Below are 19,742 nucleotides of genomic sequence, written 5' to 3'. Positions count from 1 at the left end.
TACGAAATGAAGGTACAACTCTATTACATTTTACTTATTTTAATCCCTACAATTTCAAATAAGTTCAAATAAAGTTGATATGAATTTGGAGTTTCGGACAAAATTAATTTAGTCCAACTCCTTTTTCACGTCTACTTCGCTTCTTCATAAGTTAACTCTTATATTCTTATTCATATATTTTTAATTGGAAAGTTAAAAATTCTTGTGATTCATCATTTTTTGTAATAACCCATTAAACTCACATTCTTAGGTATGGATAACAATATCCAATATGAAATGAAATTCAATTTTTCAATCCAACTCAATGCGAATATTTCAACAAAACCAATTTGAATTAAAATTCAGTTATTTGGATTCAATTAAAAAAAAAAAATCTGATTTAATTAAATTTGCAATTTTTAGGGACTAAATGCAATTTTTTTAATAAAAATAGGATTATTAAAATAAAATTGGTTTTTTAATAATTCCGATTCAATTTAAAAGCATTTAGTGTGGATTGGATTCGCTTTTAATCTGAATAATGGACACCCTGTTACAGATAGAGTACTACATATACGAGTAATAATTTAAGAAATGTACCTCAATCTAAATTGTTGAAAAACAACTTAATTCAACCTGGTGATTTTTTTTTTTTTTTTTTTTTTTTTTTTTTTTTTTTTTGGAAGAACCAGATGGTAAACTAAGAATTCCTCTCCTGACCATATTCGATAATTCATATACTAGTATATATCAAGAATCAAGAGTTTAACATGCAACCTAGTTACAAGATGAAGAATTTTTAACAATAATTGAATTTTTAACAATAATTGCAAATGAGTATTGTGTTCCTGTAACAAAAAATAACTTGTTTATTGGCTGGTTATTATTAATATGATTTATGACACTTTTAAATTTCTAATGAAGTTGCCTAAAACACAACTATCATTCCAAATTCTTCATTTCTTTCAAGTCAGTAAAGGGAGGGAATCCTCTCACAAAGATGTAGAGTCTGGCAAAGAATGTTCGCGCAACAAACAATCCCAAACAGTAATCTTTTCAGGGCACAACTTGTTTAACAATGTCCTCAAATCACCAGTTTCAAGCTTCTGGTTGAGATTAATAGTCGTAGGACAGAGAAGTTCCTGAGCCATATAGAGTAACAAGAAAAGATTAGCAAAGCAGAATAACAGATATTGTAAGAAGACTTAAAAAGGTGGAAAAGTTGTGCATATTACCCTGTTTAGCCACAAAATGTAGAAAGCAGAATGAGTGATTTGTGATTGAACATCCTCAAACATGCTCTCTGGAAGATTCAAGCAATCTCGCAGAAGACCAACTTCATTGTCGATAAAGACAGATACATAGTCATTTTCAATGCTCTTCTCGTTGGGGGGCCGTGAGATGTCAGGTCTATCAGTTCCAAAATGTTTCACCCAATATACAGATAAAAACCGGTGATGAAGCCACAAAGCCTGCCAAATGTTGAAATACCAATTTTAAAGACCGAATGTAACCAATTCTCATGTGATACAGCATCAACCTAGTTCAAGCCTTATTTTATCATTTAACATCAGTACTGAATCAGTCAATCAACTGTACTGTTATCAAGCAAAAGAGGAAATGACTTCTACTACCAGGGAATACCAAGGATGCAAGTACAATACAGAAACAAACATATATTTTTTTTTATCAAGCAATCAAATAGGTGTACCTCTCGCCCAATATAACGTCTGATTAGCACTTCGTTCCAATCCAGTTCATCCTGCCATCATCCAAAAATAATTTAGCCGCCCAGATAAGAAAAAGACATAACCTCACAATCAAGGAGTTCCAAGCCCCTCAAGCACAACTGAGCTTTTAGCTTCAGGATCTGGGGTCTCTGAAGTCTGAACTACTACAATGAGACCCTGCCAATTCCTTTGAAGCCAAAAGTTACTATGTCAGTGCAAAAACTTTAGTTCACAGATTTTGGAGTAATTTTACATGGAACTTGTGAGATAAAGAGTGTAAAAACAAACACAAGCCATGCTGCACTGGTGGATAGTAACTAAAACCAGAAATATGCTAAACCAACCACACTCATTACTAAAAGGTATAACCATACTGTGTAGTGATAAAAATAAAAATACATTTCACTCAAAACAAATTACTGAATGGTCAGAATCCAAGACATTACCTTCCATAGTTGTTTAAGTGATTCCTGTGCAATGCATGAATCAACAGCTATCCCATGGCTAACATCCCCAAACATCCGCAGCATTAGCTTCTGTCAATCAGAAATGTCAAAAATATTATAGACATCTATAAAATGCCAAATCATCCAAAAACTCTTATATGTAACTTCATACAAGAATGTACTCCTCGGCATTCTCAATGACCTCATCTTTTTTTAACCTAATGCATCTTAATGATCAAGTAAATAAATTTTATGTCCTTACATGAGTTACATCCCCCTTTGGCATCAGGGAACTACTAACTGATAGCATTCATGGAAATGGGGCTGGCGCAATCTGTTTTTGAGATATGTGGCTGAATATTTTTACAACTAAAGAATTTGCCAAGCTATCTAGTAGCTCAATGCCTCAATCACATTTATACAAGTAGCATCATAATTCTAATATAAGCCTGAGAAAGTATTCTAACATATTGTTTCTACAGTTCAGCCATTTCAGATTTATTCCACGCTTCTGATACGTCTATAGCTATTGCACGAGCTGAGGAAGCAATTTCGGTAACAGCAGAAACCTCCAATATTTGTTTGGATTTTGGAACATATGTCATATCGGTCGAATATTAATGTCAATGATGCACCATATCAGCACTAAGTATAATTGATATTTTTTTTTTAAACTTTTAACTTAACCTCAGCAGGTCTGCCAGAATTGGGGAAGTAGAACGCAAGTAGGTTATTTCAGAATCATTAAAATAATTTAAGTTAAAATAAAATAAAGAAAACAGAGGGGGGAGGGGGTGGAATCTGGTGTATTTGTATAAACAGCAAAAGGAGGCATAATGCTTCACCTTGCAACCTAAGTGAAAACTGGAAATATTAGCGAGGAATATTTACCCGTCGATAATGAAAGCAGCTATTATCAGCAACATTCAGAGCAGCCCATTTTCTGTTGGTGTTCAATTCAAAAAGAGTCTGTAACATGGAAGTCATATTCAATCAGAGAAATACAAAGTATGGAGGAAAAAGCTTTTAAAAAAAACCCTGTTCCCCCTTTCTTTTCTTTTTTCTTTTTTTTTTTTTTTTCCCCGGGTGGTCTAACACGCACAAGTAGGAAAATGTGTAGTAGCAATTCATTATAATTATTGGTGTCACGCATGTTTTGAAACTATATAAGCATACAGAAACCTTTCTCCTGGAGATAGTATGCTTAAAGAACTTTCCAAACTAGGCCTAAACATCAAAACAACAGAAACATCTGAAAGTGCACTTTTACCACATGACCTTGCTTTCTGTCACTAAAATATTGCTTCCTGAGTCCTGACATAGATATCAAGTGAGAGTGAGCTATAAGTTCCAGGACCATATAAATTGGTCCCTGTACTAAGCATTTTCATAGTTATTTTCCAATTTCCACTAAGAGGCGTTTTACAAACAAAGTTATAATGATCTGTCAATTAGAAGTTCCTTCAGGATCTTCCAACTTTTTGTTGGGCTATAAGATTGCAAATCCTTTAAAAATAACTCTGATCCCTTCCCCTGAATCTCATGTCATAATTTATATGGATATTAAAACCTTGTCATAAAAGGTAGATACTCAGCTGACCCATTAGGAAACATTTCCAAAATCAGCTCTAACAGATACTGTAAGTTCTCCTATCTTGCATAACTTCCACCATGAATAGTAGGGAAAAAGTCTAATAAACAAAGAATGGAAATATGCATCACATGCCATTCTAGTTCAGAACTCACCTGTTCACTAGTCATATAAGATATTAACCAACATCTGTGATTCCAAGCACGGTAGTTCATTTTTGACTTCTGCAAAGACAGTCCAGAATTAGTATCTTTTTCTAGAGAAAAAAAGTTAATTGATTACTTATCTCATTCAGTCTTCAGCTAAAAAATACAAAGTGCAATCACATTGTAAGTACAGGATCATTTCATTTAAATGAGAATTTGGAGAACGGATTAAATACAGCTGGTAAAAAACTCCCACACCCGAAAGTAAGAAAAGAAGATGAACATGAACAAAAACCAGCACTTAGCTATGAAGCCACACAAACAATGAATAGCAAATAAACCTTTAACAATACCCAGTTCTGCAACTGAAATTAAACCTCTGCTATTTTCTCAACAAGCTCAGATTCTTTTGCCAAAATCAGCTCCAGATTTGGACATCTTCCAGCAATTCTCTTGATGACCCATCTCCTATCAAGAAGCACAGTCAAGGACGTCAGAAAACACCAAATCCACACAAAAAATGGTGATAAGAGAGGGCCACAAACACCAAATTTCAGTATAAGCATAAAAGCCTCCCTGACAAAAGTTGACATAGAGAGGTGTCACAGCATCCCCTCTCGTCCTGTTAGATAAATTTTTATCGTCCCAGCACTTGAATCCAAAATGTAAGCCCCAGATTGAAGTCATTGAACAGCTCAACATGCACCCTTGTGCAAAAAATCACTATTCAAGGGTCAAATTACTTATTTTACTACCATATTAGTATCTAAATCTAATCTGAACGGGTTCAAAAGGTCAAAAAAAAAAAAAAAAAAAAAAAGGAAATGTTTACTATGGTCCCTAATACTCCCCCCGGGAGTCCAATTGGGTGGGTCGAACCATCCAAATTTTCATTTAAACCACCAATTTACTGGTTTACAACTTGCACCGATTTCATTAACTCAAGCCCACCACGAATATTTATAACAACAAATAATGATCATATATGGGTCCAAACGACATAATATGAGCACGAGATGTATTCCCTAGAATTTCTAGACCTTTAGACACCGGCCCCGAACTCTCTAAAATTTCTCAAAAAGCGTGGATATTAGCCTTCAATAACCGAAATGTTTACGATAGTCCCTTATACCCTCCGAGAGTCCAATTGGGTGGGTGGAACCATCCAATTTGACTTTAAACGACCAATTTACCGATTTACAACTTTCACCGATTTCAATAACTCAAGCCTATCACGAACGTTTATGACAACAAATAATGATCATATATTGTTTCAAACACCATTATATGACCTCGAGATATATCACCTAGAATTTCAAGACTTTTCGACACCGGACCCCGAAACCTTCAAAATTTATCAAAAAGTGTGGATATTAGCCTTCAATTATGGAATTTATTGACTTTTTTTCGCTCTGAAAAAAAAAAAAATAGCAGAATTGTTTGTCATGGTCCCTAATACTCTAATACCCTCCGGAGTTCAATTGGGTGGATGGAACAATCCAATTTGACTTTAAACGACCAATTTACCGACATACACCTTACACCGATTTCATTAACTCGAGCCTACCATGAACATTTATGACAACATATAATGATTATATGATTCCAAACGGCATTATATGAACCCGAGATGTATCCCTTAAATTTTCGAGGTTTTTCGACACCAGACCTCGAAATCTCCAAAATTTCTCAAAAAAGGTGTATATTAGCCTTCAATTTTGGAATTTTTCAACTTTTTTTCGCCCGAAAATAAAAATTGCCGAAAGGTTTACCATGGTCACTAATACCATCTGGGAGACCAATTGGGTGTGTGGAACCATCCAATTTGCCTTTAAACGGCCAATTTACCGATTTACAACTTACACCGATTTCATTAGCTCAAGCCTAACACGAACATTTATGAAAACATATAATGATCATACATGGTTCCAAACGTCATTTTATGACACCGAGATATATTCCCTAAAATCTCAAAGCTTTTCAACACCGTAACCCGAAACCTTCAAAATTACTCAAAAAGCGTGGATATAAGCCTTCAATTTTAGAATTTTTTGACTTGTTTTTGCCTGCAAATAAAAATTGCCGAAATTTTTACCATAGTTCCTAATACCCTCCGGGAGTCCAATTGGGTGGGTTGAACTACCCAATTTGCCTTTAAACGGCCAATTAACCGGTTTACAACTTGCACCGTTTTCATTAAATCAAGCTTACCACGAACATTTATGACAACATATAATGATCATAAATGGTTCCAAACGGCATTATATGACCCCAAGATATATCCCCTAGAATTTCAAAAAATTTTGACCCAGGCCCGAATCCTCCAAAATTTCTCAAAAAGAGTGGATATTAACCTTTAATTTTGTAATTTTTGACTTTTTTTTGCCCGGAGATAAAAATTGCCGAAATGTTTATCATGATCCTTAATACCGTCCGGGAGTCCCATTGGGTGGGTGGAACCATCCAATTTGCCTTTAAACGACTAATATACTTGTTTACAACTTACACCGATTTCATTAACTCAAGCTTACCACGAAAATTTATGACAACAAATAATGATCATATATGGTTCCAAACAACATCATATGACTTCGGGATGTATCCCCTAAATTTCAAGACTTATCGACATCGAGCCCCAAAACTTCCAAAATTTCTCAAAAAACCTGGATATTAGTCTTTAATGTTGGAATTTTTCGACTTTTTTACACCCGGATATAAAAATTGCCGAAATGTTTACCACGGTCCCTAATATCCTCCGAGAGTCCAATTGGGTTGGTGAAACCATCCAATTTGCTTTTAAACGACCAATTTACCCGTTTACAACTTGCATGGATTTTATTAACTCAAACATACTACGAACATCTATGACAACCTATAATGATCATATATGGTTCCAAACGCCATTATATGACCCCGAAATGTATCCCCTAAAATATCAAGACTTTTCTACACCGGTCCCCGAAACCTCTAAAATTTTTCAAAAAACGTGGATATTAGCCTTCAATTTTGGAAATTTTCGACTTTTTTCGTCTGAAAATAAAAATTGCAGAAATGTTTATCCTGGTCCCTTATACATTCCGAGAGTCCAATTGGATGGTTGCAACCATCTAATTTTCCTTTAAACAACCTATTACCAGTTTATACTTGCACCGATTTCAGCCTACCACGAACATTTATGACAACATATAATGATCATATATGGTTCCAAACGTCATTATGACCCCGAGATGTATTCCCTAAACTCTCAAGGCTTTTCGACACCGGGCCTTGAAACCTCCAAAATTTCTCAAAAAGCGTGGACAATTAGCCTTTAATTTTGGAATTTTTTTACTATTTTTGCCCGGAAATAAAAATTGTCAAAATGTTTACCATGGTTCTTAATACCCTATAGGAGTCCTATTGGGTGTGTGGAACCATCCAATTTGCTGTTAAACATCCAATTTACCGGTTTACAACTTGCACCGATTTACCGGTTTACAACGGCCAATTTAATTAACTTGCATCGAACCTGACTTGAATCGAAATTTATCCTAACCCGTCAAAACCCAAATTTAACCCGATTTGTTACTAACCTGACCTAAATTCAGCCCGACCCGTTCCTAAACTGACCTGTATTTAACCTAATCTGTTATAAACCCGACTCGAAATTAACCCGACTTGTTATTAACCTGACCCAAATTCAACCTGACTTGTTATTGACCCGAACCGAATTTTACCAGACCTATTACTTACCCGACCCAAAAATCAACCCGATCTATTACTAACCTGACTCGAAATTAACATGAGTTGTTATTGACCCGACCTAAATCCAACCCAAATTGTTCCTGACCCGATTTCAAATCACCTTAAATGCAATTTAGACCACCTTATTATTGTTGATCAAAGCATTTTGTCTAAGGAGACCAAGCCGGTCCAGGCCAGCAAAAGAAAGGAGCATCATCCTCAAATTTAAGAGTTAAATATAGTATATATTTATTGTATGGTCAAAGGATATAATTATCTTCCTAAATTATAGACTATAGTTCCCTAGTATATTGTCATATGTATTATAGTCAAAGGAAATAATTAGCTTGATAAAAATGATAATTACCTATTTGTAGTTAGTTGAACCTGAATATGACCTAACTTAGAAATGACCCGACTTGATTGTAACCCGCAAATTATTTACTTGAACATAACCAAACTTGACATGAGTTGTTATTGACCCGACCTAAATCCAACCCAAATTGTTCCTGACCCGATTTCAAATCACCTTAAATGCAATTTAGATCACCTTATTATTGTTGATCAAAGCATTTTGTCTAAGGAGACCAAGTCGGTCCAGGCCAGCAAAAGAAAGGAGCATCATCCTCAAATTTAAGAGTTAAATATAGTATATATTTGTTGTATGGTCAAAGGATATAATTATCTTCCTAAATTATAGACTACAGTTCCCTAGTATATTGTCATATGTATTATAGTCAAAGGAAATAATTAGCTTGATAAAAATGATAATTACCTATTTGTAGTTAGTTGAACCTGAATATGACCTAACTTGGAAATGACTCGACCTGATTATAATCCGCAAATTATTGACTTGAATCGAACCCGACTCAAACCCGAAGATGACCCGACCTGATTCTAACCCGCAAATTATTGACTTGAACTGAACCCGACTCGAACCCGAGAATCACCCTAACCCGTGAAAACCCAAATTAAACCCGACCTATTATACACCGAACCCGAATGTAACCCGACGTGTTATTAACCCGACCCAAACCCGATAAGAAGTATGACCCGACGTGACCCAACTAAAGCATGATCCATCCCAAACCCGACCCGCATAGGTTATGGAATTAATCCGAATTGACCCGACCCGAGTTGACCCGACCCACTCTTCCTCGACCTGTTTACCCGAATTGACAGCTTAAAGTAAGATAACATGCAAGATACAAAAAGGGAAAAAAGAGGGAGCGGTGTGAAAAGGCCACCACTTATTGCATGTGAGCATGTCAAATGTCCAACAATTGCAGGTTGCCTGATAAGGAGCCTTCATAGCTTAAAGTTTGCAGGAGGAAAGGCTCTAAGAAGGGAGAAAAGGAAGACAAGGATAATATTTGAGCCATCACACTTAGGGTGCGTTTGATTCAAATAATGGTATGGGTTTGGAATGAGGAATGAAACTATGGTGGTATGGGTTTGGAAATTGATACTTGATTCCATTTGTTTAGTTTTGAGTTGGGAATGGTATGTTTTTCTTTTAATTTGAAGCTAAAGGTATGGGTATGGCTCATACCCACCTCCCCCCTTGTGTTTCAAAACCCCATACCTTGGGGGTTTGAGGTATGGGTTTCAAAATTGAATTTTATAAAAACAAACAATAGGTATGGGTTTCACTCATTCTAAACCCATACCTCATACCTTAGATGCTTGAACCAAACACCCCCTTAGATCTAAGTATTCAATATAACTCCATTTTTAGCTGGAGAACAAAGCCTAGGATTTTAGTATTAATTTTCGTAAAACATAATCCCTCAAAGGCTCAGAGTATAGAAGGTTCTCACATGGAGACAATCAGACACCCAGTAATGTAAATTATTGTACTCGTCTCAACTGAGATGATATGAAATATTAGAAAGAGAAACTAGGACATCGATGAGAAGCATAATACCTATAGTTCCAAGCACTTTCAGATTTAGGAGCAAGAGAAAGAACCAAAGAGGATACGAGAAGTTCGTCTGAAATTGAGAATTCTTCTGTCTTTGATATAATGAGCTTCCTGTATTGATGAGACAGTAACTTTTAGTCCAAATAAATAGCATTTGCATTTTAAAACTAACAACATATACTTTTAACAAATTAAACCAGTAAAAAAAAAGAAGTTATTGGAGCTTTAAAAAAAAAATTTAAATAAAAAATACACAATAACTTGCCAGCGTGAAGGCCAGACAACAATGCAAATAATCCCTAGAAAAGAATCTAGAGTAGATTTAGACATGGAAGCTGTTTCATTAAAAGTATTAAACCTTCAGTTTAGGTTAAATACCAAATATAATTATATCAGCAAATTGCATCCAGCAAAAGACAAGCAAATTTAACCTTGCATTCCATGCAGTCCCAAAGTCACTACTCAACAACAAAAGAACCTTGCTGTGCTTCATGACTGCATCCTCAATCTCAGATAAGATGCAACTGCTAGGCACATCCTCATTCTTCAAAGAACAACTGGAATGCTTTTTATAATTTGCATATGCATCCATGAACCTCTGCTTTGCTGCTTTATACAACGGAAGAAGATGCTCAGTGGATATTCCCAACTTGTGCTCTCTACTCCAGAAGAAATCATTTTTTCCCTCCACTTCACTAGCATCTAAAGGTTCAGAACCCAGTTTTGCATCTCCTTTGTAATCCTTAGAAGTAAGAATGGCTTCATCTTCCCCTTCATTGAGCATCATTAGCTGGGATGGATGAATAAATCCCAACTCATCGCTGTAAATGAACCAAGCTCATTTAAAAGGGAATGATAATAGGGAACAAACAGTGGGAAAATATGATTGTAGTATATAGCAGAGAGAGATAATAGCGGATGAAACCAATTATTTTTAATAGGGAGAGACATCCTCATAACAATCACTATGTACAGCAATACAAGAAAAGTTACACTTAAAGGCACTGAGGCTCGAGGTGCACAAGATTGACTTAATGGCTCTGGGGCAAGGCAATTAGCTGAAGTGCAATTCAATCCAATTGCAGTTGACGCACGCTTTTGGGCACCATTAATTCCTCTAGGTTTTTTAATTTATGAATAAGTATTTAATCCTCCAGTTTTATATATGATACACACATGACATAAACAATCACTATTTTGGAGGTACGAGTAATATCAATAACTTTATTTAATTCATGATCTGGGTAAAATGAACAAAAATCCAAGTACATGGATGATGAGAAAGTTAGTTAAGCCTTATGATTAGATGGAAGGGGACTACCCTTGATGGTGATTTGTGAGAACCTTGTGGTTTGTGGAACAAGAAATATCGGTATCCTAGATTCCTACTGAGTATATGTCCTAAGGGAAAAGCCCTCATGATGAATATCATCACCTGAACCGGGGAATGCATTCGACATTGCTCAAAACTATCAGCAATTTATTCTAGCAATGATCAAGCAATCTCATAGGGTTACATTCTCAGGTTAATGTTATTTTAGCGTGATCCAACTAAGACTGTCATCTTTAATAATTCACAAGCAATAGCAAAGTTAATTACTCACCAAATTAAGATGATGTATGCCAAGCGTCCAAAAGAACATAATTCAATAAATCAAAAGGTTCAAACACAATTAAAAGAACTGTAGAACAGCAAATTGCAAATACAGAAACTTACATAAGAGGATCGCGATCCAAAATACACTGTAATTGGTCCAAGAGGTGGAAAGCCTCCACTGGATTTTTTGTCATTATTGTGCTATATCCAAATTCATAAACCCTAGTAAATACAGTAAAATTGGATCATCAGCTAGCACATTCTATCAAAACCTCATAGTCTCCACTAATACAGATAAACATAAACAAATACATGTAATTAAATAAATAAATAGAATTATCTAAACTAAAATTCCAGTCATTCATGTCTAATAAACCTCTCAAACACAAAAATTTAGAGTTGAACAATCAAATTTACAAAATAAAAATACCCATTTGAAAATCCTCCAAATTGAGTTATAATTTTATCATCAAGTTCCAATCTTTTATCTTGGGTTCTTGTTGTACCCACATAAATTTAACAAATAAGCAAGCAAAATCCCCAAATGAAATGTAGAAGCACACAAATTGGAGCCAATATGTTTTAAAAAATCAAAACAATTTCATACCTCCAAAATTAAATCTGTCGAAATCTTCAGTTCCTTCTGGATTTTGTTCTATATATTTGATAAACTTAGGATGTTTATATTGTCAACATCGACCGTGACTGTTGTCTGACATTGCAGCTTTTAGGGTGATACGGTGGCTAAGTAATTCCGCGTAGTATAAGTCTGTATAACGGTGATTATTTATGTAGATGGGTGAGAAGGATATAAAGCATTTTCTGAAAGTACAAAGGAGGGGCAAAATCGTAAAAAGGGGGGTTTTATGTCTTCAAAAATCCCATAATAAACTTAAAAATAAAAAATAAAAAAAAAAATCAGCCCTTTTCTCTCCTCCTATTTTCTCTCTCTATATACTGAGCGACCGTCTTTTACAGTGAGTTTTAGCTCCATTCAAATCTTGCCATTGTTTTCAGGTAACCTTCTTTCTTTGATTCGTTTACTTTTGTAGAGAATTAGTTGAATAATCTTTGTAATTGTAAATGTATTGACTAAAATCAATAATTTTCTGGACTACTAACTATAATTATTAGGGTTCAGTACTGAAACAATAGGAGAAGAAGAAGTTATTTGTTTAAACTTACTTTAATGTTGCAACTGGATGCCATTAGAAAATGGGTAGTGTCTGGATTGTTATTGGGGGTATGTTTTGTGCAAATTGATTTTCCAGGAAATTGGAGCTGTTCTTGTTTTGGGTTTAAGGAGGATTGAGCGATTCTCAATATTCGTATTAGTATTTGTTGATTATATTTGGTTTGTGCTGTATAATTGATATGAAGGATTGGAGATTGATTAAGAATTTGTGAAAGGAATGTTAAATTGCCACAATTAACTATAGGTTTTTGGAAATCACGATAGAGTCTGTATTGCTTTGGGTATACATTGAAATAATTTGGCTCCCTTGCAAAAGCCAAAAGGGATTGTATTGCCACCCGTTTCGTTACTGCTAGATCCATCAGAGGCTAATTTGCTCAGAACTCATCGTTTCTTTTCTTTTGATTCTTCTTCTTCTCCACCAAGTATCTTTTGTTCAACTTTCTCAGAATGATTCTTTATGCTTTGTAATTTATCTGCTACTAAATGTGTTAGTTGTATTATATTCTGAGAGTGAAATGTTAGACAGTGTTGATGGTTAACTTCATGAATTGTTTCACAACTCAATAAGTAAAACGTGACTTATAGTGTTGATAGAACAAGCCCTTTGCAGATTTTTTAACCATCAAAGGGAGAGGATTGCCCCTTGCCCCTTTCTTCTTGGCTACTGACTTTTTTGTACTCATTAGACTGTCTTTATTTTCATCACATTTCTACTTATGCAGATTACCTTAGGCATTATATGCATTTTCTCATATCTGTGTCTTTGTTTCTCGTCATTGGACAGGCATATCAAAGTAAAAGATGTCATCTTCTCTGGCTTTGAAGTTATCTCGTGGTATATGCTCATAATATTTTCGTATTACTTTATATTTTGATTTCCATATTTATTTGTCTATCAAGTGCTTTTTAAACGATTAACAAAATAAGTAGTGAAAAACCATGATCAGCATTTTAGATGCTGATTATCTTTTGTTCTTCTTATTGGACTGATCATTTGATCTTAGATTTTGCCTTTATTTATGCTGTCATACCGGACCCTTTGCAAAAAATTTCTAACATGTCATCACCAATTCCCCTCCCCCTAACATGGAAAAGAAAAAATGAAATATAAACAAGGGGAGTAGTTAAGTTACTCTGGGGAGAAACATATAATAGTGCAGTGTACAAAGTACGTACTCTTGTGCTTGGATCAAGGGAGTAAGAGTATTATGCTTATGATATATCAAAACATTATAATTGTACTTGATCATGTGTCTAGAAATTATAGGCACTATATTTGCTCCATCTAGAAATTATTATTGTTGCTTAGAATCCATAAAGTAGATAAGTATTTTTATACATATTGTGTTCACGGACTATTTTCAATTCTATTCATAGGATTTCTTGCGGCCCTTGTGAATCAGGCTAAACTACCAAATTCATAGTGGATGTTTTCTTAGCAAAAAAAGGTTTTGTTTTGATCTTATGGGATGATTTCTTGTACCAGCTCAACCAACCAATCAAAACCTTAATCCCATAAGTGGTATTCTTTCTTGTACGTGCCTATAAAACTTTAGATAGCACGCTTAGTTTTGACTTCTAAAATGTTCGGGGAACCTTTGCAATTTTTATTCTGAAGGTATTAACCTCTATTCCTCATGGTGGTGAGGCAGTGCACCACCACAGCCTACATTATTAAATCCATCCGGTAATGTTAAAATTCAACTAAATTTGTCAATGGAACCTTCAATGTTTTTCTTAGTAGCTAAAATATCCAAAGAATTTATGAGCCTTCTTGTTGAACTTTGTGCTTCCTAACGATGGTCTGTGTACCTCTGTCTCTCACTTTGCACCTCGGAGTTGAGGACTTGATGCTCAGTGCACCTTTCACTTATTCAAACTAAGGTGGTATGTGCTGTGATTCTGTGACTATTTGTTATTCAGCTGTGTTTATCATTGTTACAATCAAACGAGGACTTGGAAGCTGTTCCAAACTTCCAAATTAGTTATTACTTCTCAAAAAAAGTACTTGTAGTGTGCTAGACTGCTAGTTTCTTGGACAGTGACTTTTCACTGGCTACTTTATGGGGGGAGGGGAGGGAGAGGGGGACATTATTGTTGGTTTACCTGTGTTCAGAGTAAGACTCTTTACGTTAACAAGGAAAGTGGTTGTGCTAGTTTGTGTGTATTGAGTATTGACCATCCCATTTAAAGCCGCAACTGTACGAGTTTCTGATTCATCTGCAGTAAAAAAAAATGAATTTGTGGCCTACCCAGAGTACCCACACTCACTTTGCTAGTCTATCGGTCCCTGACTCCCTGGAAGTGCTAACAGAAGCTAATTCAATTCTAGATTTTTGCGGTTGTACTTAAAATGGAAGACCTTATATGTTCTAATTCTTGTTCTGAGGTTGACTTGGTTTGTTTCTTGCAATATGTGTTGTAGGGGGGCGATCATTGCTGGGTGGTCTAACCAATGGTAGCGGTTCTAGTTTACTGAGATCTACGTGTGAGACCACAAGCAACCACCCCCATCCCCAGGTATGCTACCCTCTCTGCTTTACTTTACCTTCCTTGCAGATTTCATATGCTATTCACCACAAAACCCAAACATCCAAATAATGCTGAATTGTTGCTCAATGAGGAAGTGGAAAATATAATTGGCACATTATATGAACGTCTTCAGGTGTTGCAGCAGCTAAGGACTTTCATTCAGATGAGGACAAAGCTTACAGTTGTTGATAACTCTGGAGCTAAACAGGTAATGTGCATACAAGCTCTAAAGGGAAGGAAAGGAGCAAGATTGGGAGATACTATAGTAGCTTCAGTGAAAGAAGCTCGTCCTGGGGGGAAGGTGAAGAAAGGAGATGTTGTACGGGCTGTTGTTGTGCGAGCTGCCATGCAGCGAGGTCGCTGTGATGGAAGTGAGGTCAAATTCGATGACAACGCTGTGGTGATTCTTAATAAGCAAGGTGAGCCTGTTGGGACCCGAGTGTTTGGCCCTGTCCCACATGAGCTTAGGAAGAAAAAGCATCTCAAGATTCTTACAATGGCCCAACATCTTGCATAATCATTTTGTGACCATTAGTGAATTTTTTAATCTCGTCGTTTTTTATGGTGAATGTTCACTCTTTTATAGGATAATTATAAGGTAGATTGGAGGATTTTTTTTTTAGTTTGATTTGGTTGTCAACTAATCATAAAGGTATCACAAACTTGAAATGTGATGACTACATAAACAATTTAGGCCCTAAAGCTGTTGATTTTTCTGCTAATTCTCATTGATTACTCTTGTGTTGACTGTTGAGGTTTCCTTTAGTTTATTTTTGTCATTACATGTTACTAATTCTGATGGTGCTGATGAGTTTGAGATCTATTTCATCAACGTGGAAACCTTTTAATAATTTGGTGGGTTAGAGGTTACTTAGAAGAAATAAGAAAAAATTAGAGTTGAATTAAGTTAGTTAGAGGATAATTAGGGATATGGGTTTCCTTTCGCAAAAAAAAATGAACGTGATGGTTTTTTTTAACCAAAAAGCTTTTAAAAGGTTTTTTTTCGCAAAATGGTGCTTTTAAAAGGTTTTTTCTAACAAATTTGCCTTCGTTAAATTGTTACTATATGTCTAAATTTAGCAAGAAGATTATTTGAAGATGAAAAAGAGTATTTTGTTTTTTTTCTTTACTTTACTTTATTTAAGAGAATTCTTTTTAAATATTTTGTAGCCCAATTTGATTTTTTTTTGGGCCTAATCTAATTTATTATAGCAATAACATGTAATGAGTACTCTGATAAAAATAATGCAGTACATCTAGAGAGAACTTAATAACAGAGCAAGAGACCTAAAAATCTTGCAAAAAGATTTTTAATAAGCTTGTTCCCTATAAATGATATAATATTAATAATAATAATCCTACTATGAATTCGAAATTGTCAAAAGAAAAGGAGTTAAAGTATAACTATTTCAATCAAATTATTAAAAAAGTAAAGAATGTCTCTTTCTAACCAACAACAATTATGAAAAAGTAAGGTTCAAATCTTATAAGAACATGCAAAGCATTAATCTTGCAAATTACTACCTAACATCTTAGCTGTTACTTAATTGTCCTCGTACTATATGATTAATTTATAATTAATCTATATTTTGACCAAGCAACAAAAACTCATCACCCAAAAACTACGAATAAAAAACAAACACGAAGAAAATAAGAGTGATAAAAGTATGGTATTGACGTATTATTTAACCCATTAAATCATGATATTGACATAATACCAATGCCAAAGTTTTTAGCACTTAGCCAAAAGACTTGATCTTAACTTGATTCTTAAAATAAACATGTGGTTGAATTCTTCAAAGCAGCCTCCATATATGTCCATTTCTTCACTTTGTTGTCTTCTTACCAAGTCTATCAAATTAAAGTCCTGGATTATCAACAATTACGGAAGACTAAATAAATACCGAGATTTGGACTAATCGATATACTCCTCGAAAATTTTAATTGAATATAGTTTGTATAGCTATCGACATATTAGTCAAATCTATTCAAAACACGAGCTTTTGATAATACTAGTCAATGGAAGGTGCATTCGAGCTCAAACATGGGCTCACAGGTTTGAGTTGAATCGAGCCTTCTCAACACAGATCCTTAATCAAACCTTCTCAACACGCATCATAAAAACCCTGATTGTGGGAAATTGCTCCTAATCCATGGTAGATTGCTTGAGGATCTTTGGGAATTGAGGCACGAGTTAAAGAACAATGGAGTCGATATAATAGTAGCAAATGAGCGTATATTTACACCATAAGTTACAAGGTCAGACCACTCTCAATGGCTCTCTATACAAATTTCTCTTACAATCTTCTTCCTCTCATATAGTACAAAAAGAAAAGAGACCACACCTCTGGGTTGTCTCCCTTGGTGTTCTTTCTAGTAGAACATCATCCTATATACAATGGCAAGACAATTTCTCTCCAGCAATTTTTTCTACAAAACCAAAAACATATCTTTTTCGTCAAAATCCGGAATTCCTTGACAAGAAGTTTGATGCAGTTGCTTATGCAATGGCAGCTTCACTTCGATCATTTGTATATATACAGTTAACCAATTGAATTTTCCTTTCTTTACGCCACAGCAGTGATGCCTGAATTCTGGCGATCCCTGTTGAGGCAATCAAAACCTTCTACTCTAACAGTGGGGGATTTGAGACCAAACTTCATCCTCACACCACCAGACTTCATAGACGATGGTGATGGTGAAGATGATGCGGATGTGGAAGGAGACGCGAGTTGTAAAGTTGACAAAGGGGATAAATTTTCATCCCCAAACTGCGCATCCTGAACTATTGGGTTAGAAACTCTACTAGGTGGTGATCCACAAAAAAATGGGGGTGATGATGCAATCTCTCTAGCTGAAGATCTTCCGTCGCCATGACTTTCCTGCAGGAACAACAACACAAGCAGATTAGCAAATTTTGTTCTTTGAAAAACCGACAAAACACACGAAGTTATCAGTCGTAAACAACTGATTTCCTTTCGGAAACAAGAGTATAATTAAACTCATCCAACATACTCAATAAGCAACATCTTGTTTAAATACAACTAAAACACAAGATCTTTATACAATAGTTGAATCTACTTAAATAATCATCTAAAACCACAAAATCGAACACCAGATCTTTACAACCACCACATCCAAAAAAACCTACAACATAACATATTCGATGTATGATATAATCATCTAGAACCAAAAATCGAACACTTGATCTTTACCACAACCACATCTAGAAAAACCGAGGCCGGCTACGATGTTCCACACATGTAGTTAGGCATAAGGATATATTTTAACCATACAATCAAACAATAAATCTTTGAATCAACACCATCCATTAAAACACACACAAACAGGGTCATATTTCATCAAAATCAAAGAAAAAATTAAACAATAGTCTCAAATACACAATTTTCCAATCATTTAAACAGATCAACCTTTAAGATTTAACATAATCAGCTAAAATCAACCATTTCTTCATACAAAACTATGTAAATCTCATCACATAAGATAAATCAACCCATATACAGCACCAAAATTAGAAACTATTTAATCATAAAAATCAATAAAATGAAAATTAAACATGAATTTACCTTGCGAAGAATCATGTCAAGAAGATCAGCACCAGCTTTTGAATCACAAACATCGTTTTGTTGGCTATAATCAAAATCAAACCAACCAAAATTCAGCAAAAAAATCCAAAAAAAAAAAACCTAAAAATCAAAATCAACGAACAAATCAAAATTAAGAGTAAAATTAATAATTACCTTCTCTGCCATCTCAAAGACATGGTAAGATTCGTTGCTAAAAACTCGATTCGCCTGGGTTTCGGGCAAACAAGAACAGGACCTTTACGATCCGACAACGATACTCCACTTGGGCCCCGGAATTCTTCACAACCCACCACCATGGCGTTCTGTTGAAGCTCCCATCGATTCATTTTTTTTTTCTTTTTTTTTTTTTTGGAATTATTATATGACAAAAATTAACGCCTGAAAACAAGAAATTCAATTCAGCAAATTAGTCTTAAAGATCATCAACCCAGCTCATAGATAGAATTAATTCCAGATTTTTCATTGGTTAATTTTGAAAATTCCAGCTAGATCTAACCCAGAATAATCACTGGTTAATTTAGAAAAATTCCAGTTAGATCTAACAAAATTTCGAAATTATAAAAATAGGGTTTTTTGGTTAATTATAGATGAACTAGATCTGAGCTAAAATTAGATATGAAAATTGAGGAATTAAATTGGGGAATTTGAAGAAAAAAATACCTGGAAAAATCTCCGAGGAGAGAGAAAATGATGAAATGGAAGAAGAAAGGGCGAAAGAGAGACTGAGGAGGAAAAGGAAGATTTATAGGAGGATAAAAGGAAGCAGGTGACCTACTTGAAAATGGTGAAACGACGACGTATTAGAGTGAAATTAAGGTAGTACGGCGTCGTATGATTGTCGGGGAAGAAAGAGCGTGCGACTTTGGTTTGTTGCCAACTTGCTGTCACGTTTATTTGTGGTTGACAAGGAAAGGGTGATAATTTATGTGTGGGTATAAAACTATTATACCGTACCAATTTTGTATAGACCAAACACATAAACAATTTAATATTCCCGAAATGGGTATCCACAAAGTATTGACTCATTTGGTAAATACTGAATCTAAAATTGTGAGGGTTGAAGTAGAACTATGAGAATTGAGGTCTAATCAAGGCGTCCTCCTTTCCCACAAATCTTGTCTAATCATTTTATCATTGCCTAAAAAAACACTCATTGTCAAATTTAAGATTTTGTGAAGCTGAGAAGAGGAAATCTTGTATGTGCTGATTACAGGAAGAGGCTTAGTTTTTAATTATATCAATGTAATCGACTCATAACAACAGATATG

General features: G+C 34.9%; 3 protein-coding genes across 4 annotated transcripts; 1 reads left to right on the top strand and 2 right to left on the bottom strand.

The window, feature by feature from the left end:
• Positions 1-705: 705 nt before the first annotated feature.
• On the bottom strand, positions 706-11,898 carry LOC145642287 (uncharacterized). 2 transcript variants are annotated; one of them, XM_081693408.1, is made up of 11 exons: positions 11,744-11,898; positions 11,257-11,358; positions 9,971-10,360; positions 9,543-9,650; positions 4,270-4,360; positions 3,902-3,970; positions 3,047-3,124; positions 2,156-2,245; positions 1,691-1,741; positions 1,215-1,451; positions 709-1,121 (listed from the first exon to the last, which is right to left on the bottom strand). In XM_081693408.1, the coding sequence occupies exons 2-11, from the start codon at positions 11,328-11,330 to the stop codon at positions 972-974; spliced, it is 1,338 nt and encodes a 445-aa protein (XP_081549534.1). In that variant the 5' UTR covers positions 11,331-11,358; positions 11,744-11,898; the 3' UTR covers positions 709-971. The 2 variants fall into 2 exon arrangements, with proteins under 2 accessions (XP_081549535.1, XP_081549534.1); XM_081693409.1 differs by lacking the exon at positions 2,156-2,245 and having other exon boundaries at positions 706-1,121.
• A 158-nt stretch (positions 11,899-12,056) lies between these two features.
• LOC145556565 (large ribosomal subunit protein uL14mz-like) lies at positions 12,057-15,613 on the top strand. The gene is made up of 4 exons (XM_081618219.1): positions 12,057-12,153; positions 13,119-13,169; positions 14,760-14,854; positions 15,000-15,613. Exons 2-4 carry the CDS (start codon positions 13,136-13,138, stop codon positions 15,381-15,383), a joined length of 513 nt encoding a protein of 170 aa, XP_081474345.1. The 5' UTR covers positions 12,057-12,153; positions 13,119-13,135; the 3' UTR covers positions 15,384-15,613.
• Positions 15,614-17,085: 1,472 nt separating this feature from the next.
• Positions 17,086-19,274, bottom strand: LOC145642286 (uncharacterized). Its single transcript, XM_081693407.1, has 4 exons — positions 19,135-19,274; positions 18,628-18,852; positions 18,454-18,517; positions 17,086-17,748 (listed from the first exon to the last, which is right to left on the bottom strand). The coding sequence occupies exons 2-4, from the start codon at positions 18,798-18,800 to the stop codon at positions 17,434-17,436; spliced, it is 552 nt and encodes a 183-aa protein (XP_081549533.1). The 5' UTR covers positions 18,801-18,852; positions 19,135-19,274; the 3' UTR covers positions 17,086-17,433.
• Positions 19,275-19,742: the final 468 nt, after the last annotated feature.

Source organism: Chenopodium album, chromosome 8, assembly GCF_948465745.1.
Source record: "Chenopodium album chromosome 8, dcCheAlbu1.1, whole genome shotgun sequence".
NCBI classification, from domain to species: domain Eukaryota; kingdom Viridiplantae; phylum Streptophyta; class Magnoliopsida; order Caryophyllales; family Amaranthaceae; genus Chenopodium; species Chenopodium album.
Note: the sequence above shows the minus strand (reverse complement) of the source record. Positions and strands in the feature narration are given on the sequence as shown.

Excerpts from the sequence above, each read along its gene's own strand:
- LOC145556565 (XM_081618219.1), top strand. The coding sequence starts at position 13,136 with ATGTCATCTTCTCTGGCTTTGAAGTTATCTCGTG. Across the intron at positions 13,170-14,759 it reads GGCTTTGAAGTTATCTCGTG|GGGGGCGATCATTGCTGGGT; the intron begins GTATATGCTCAT and ends TATGTGTTGTAG. Across the intron at positions 14,855-14,999 it reads GCAACCACCCCCATCCCCAG|GTGTTGCAGCAGCTAAGGAC; the intron begins GTATGCTACCCT and ends GAACGTCTTCAG.
- LOC145642287 (XM_081693408.1), bottom strand. The coding sequence starts at position 11,330 with ATGACAAAAAATCCAGTGGAGGCTTTCCACCTCTTGGACCAATTACAG. Across the intron at positions 9,651-9,970 it reads GGGACTGCATGGAATGCAAG|GAAGCTCATTATATCAAAGA; the intron begins GTTAAATTTGCT and ends TCATCAATACAG. Across the intron at positions 1,742-2,155 it reads CACTTAAACAACTATGGAAG|GATGAACTGGATTGGAACGA; the intron begins GTAATGTCTTGG and ends GGATGATGGCAG.
- LOC145642286 (XM_081693407.1), bottom strand. The coding sequence starts at position 18,800 with ATGAATCGATGGGAGCTTCAACAGAACGCCATGGTGGTGGGTTGTGAA. Across the intron at positions 18,518-18,627 it reads TCTTTGAGATGGCAGAGAAG|CCAACAAAACGATGTTTGTG; the intron begins GTAATTATTAAT and ends TTTTGATTATAG. Across the intron at positions 17,749-18,453 it reads TTGACATGATTCTTCGCAAG|GAAAGTCATGGCGACGGAAG; the intron begins GTAAATTCATGT and ends TTGTTCCTGCAG.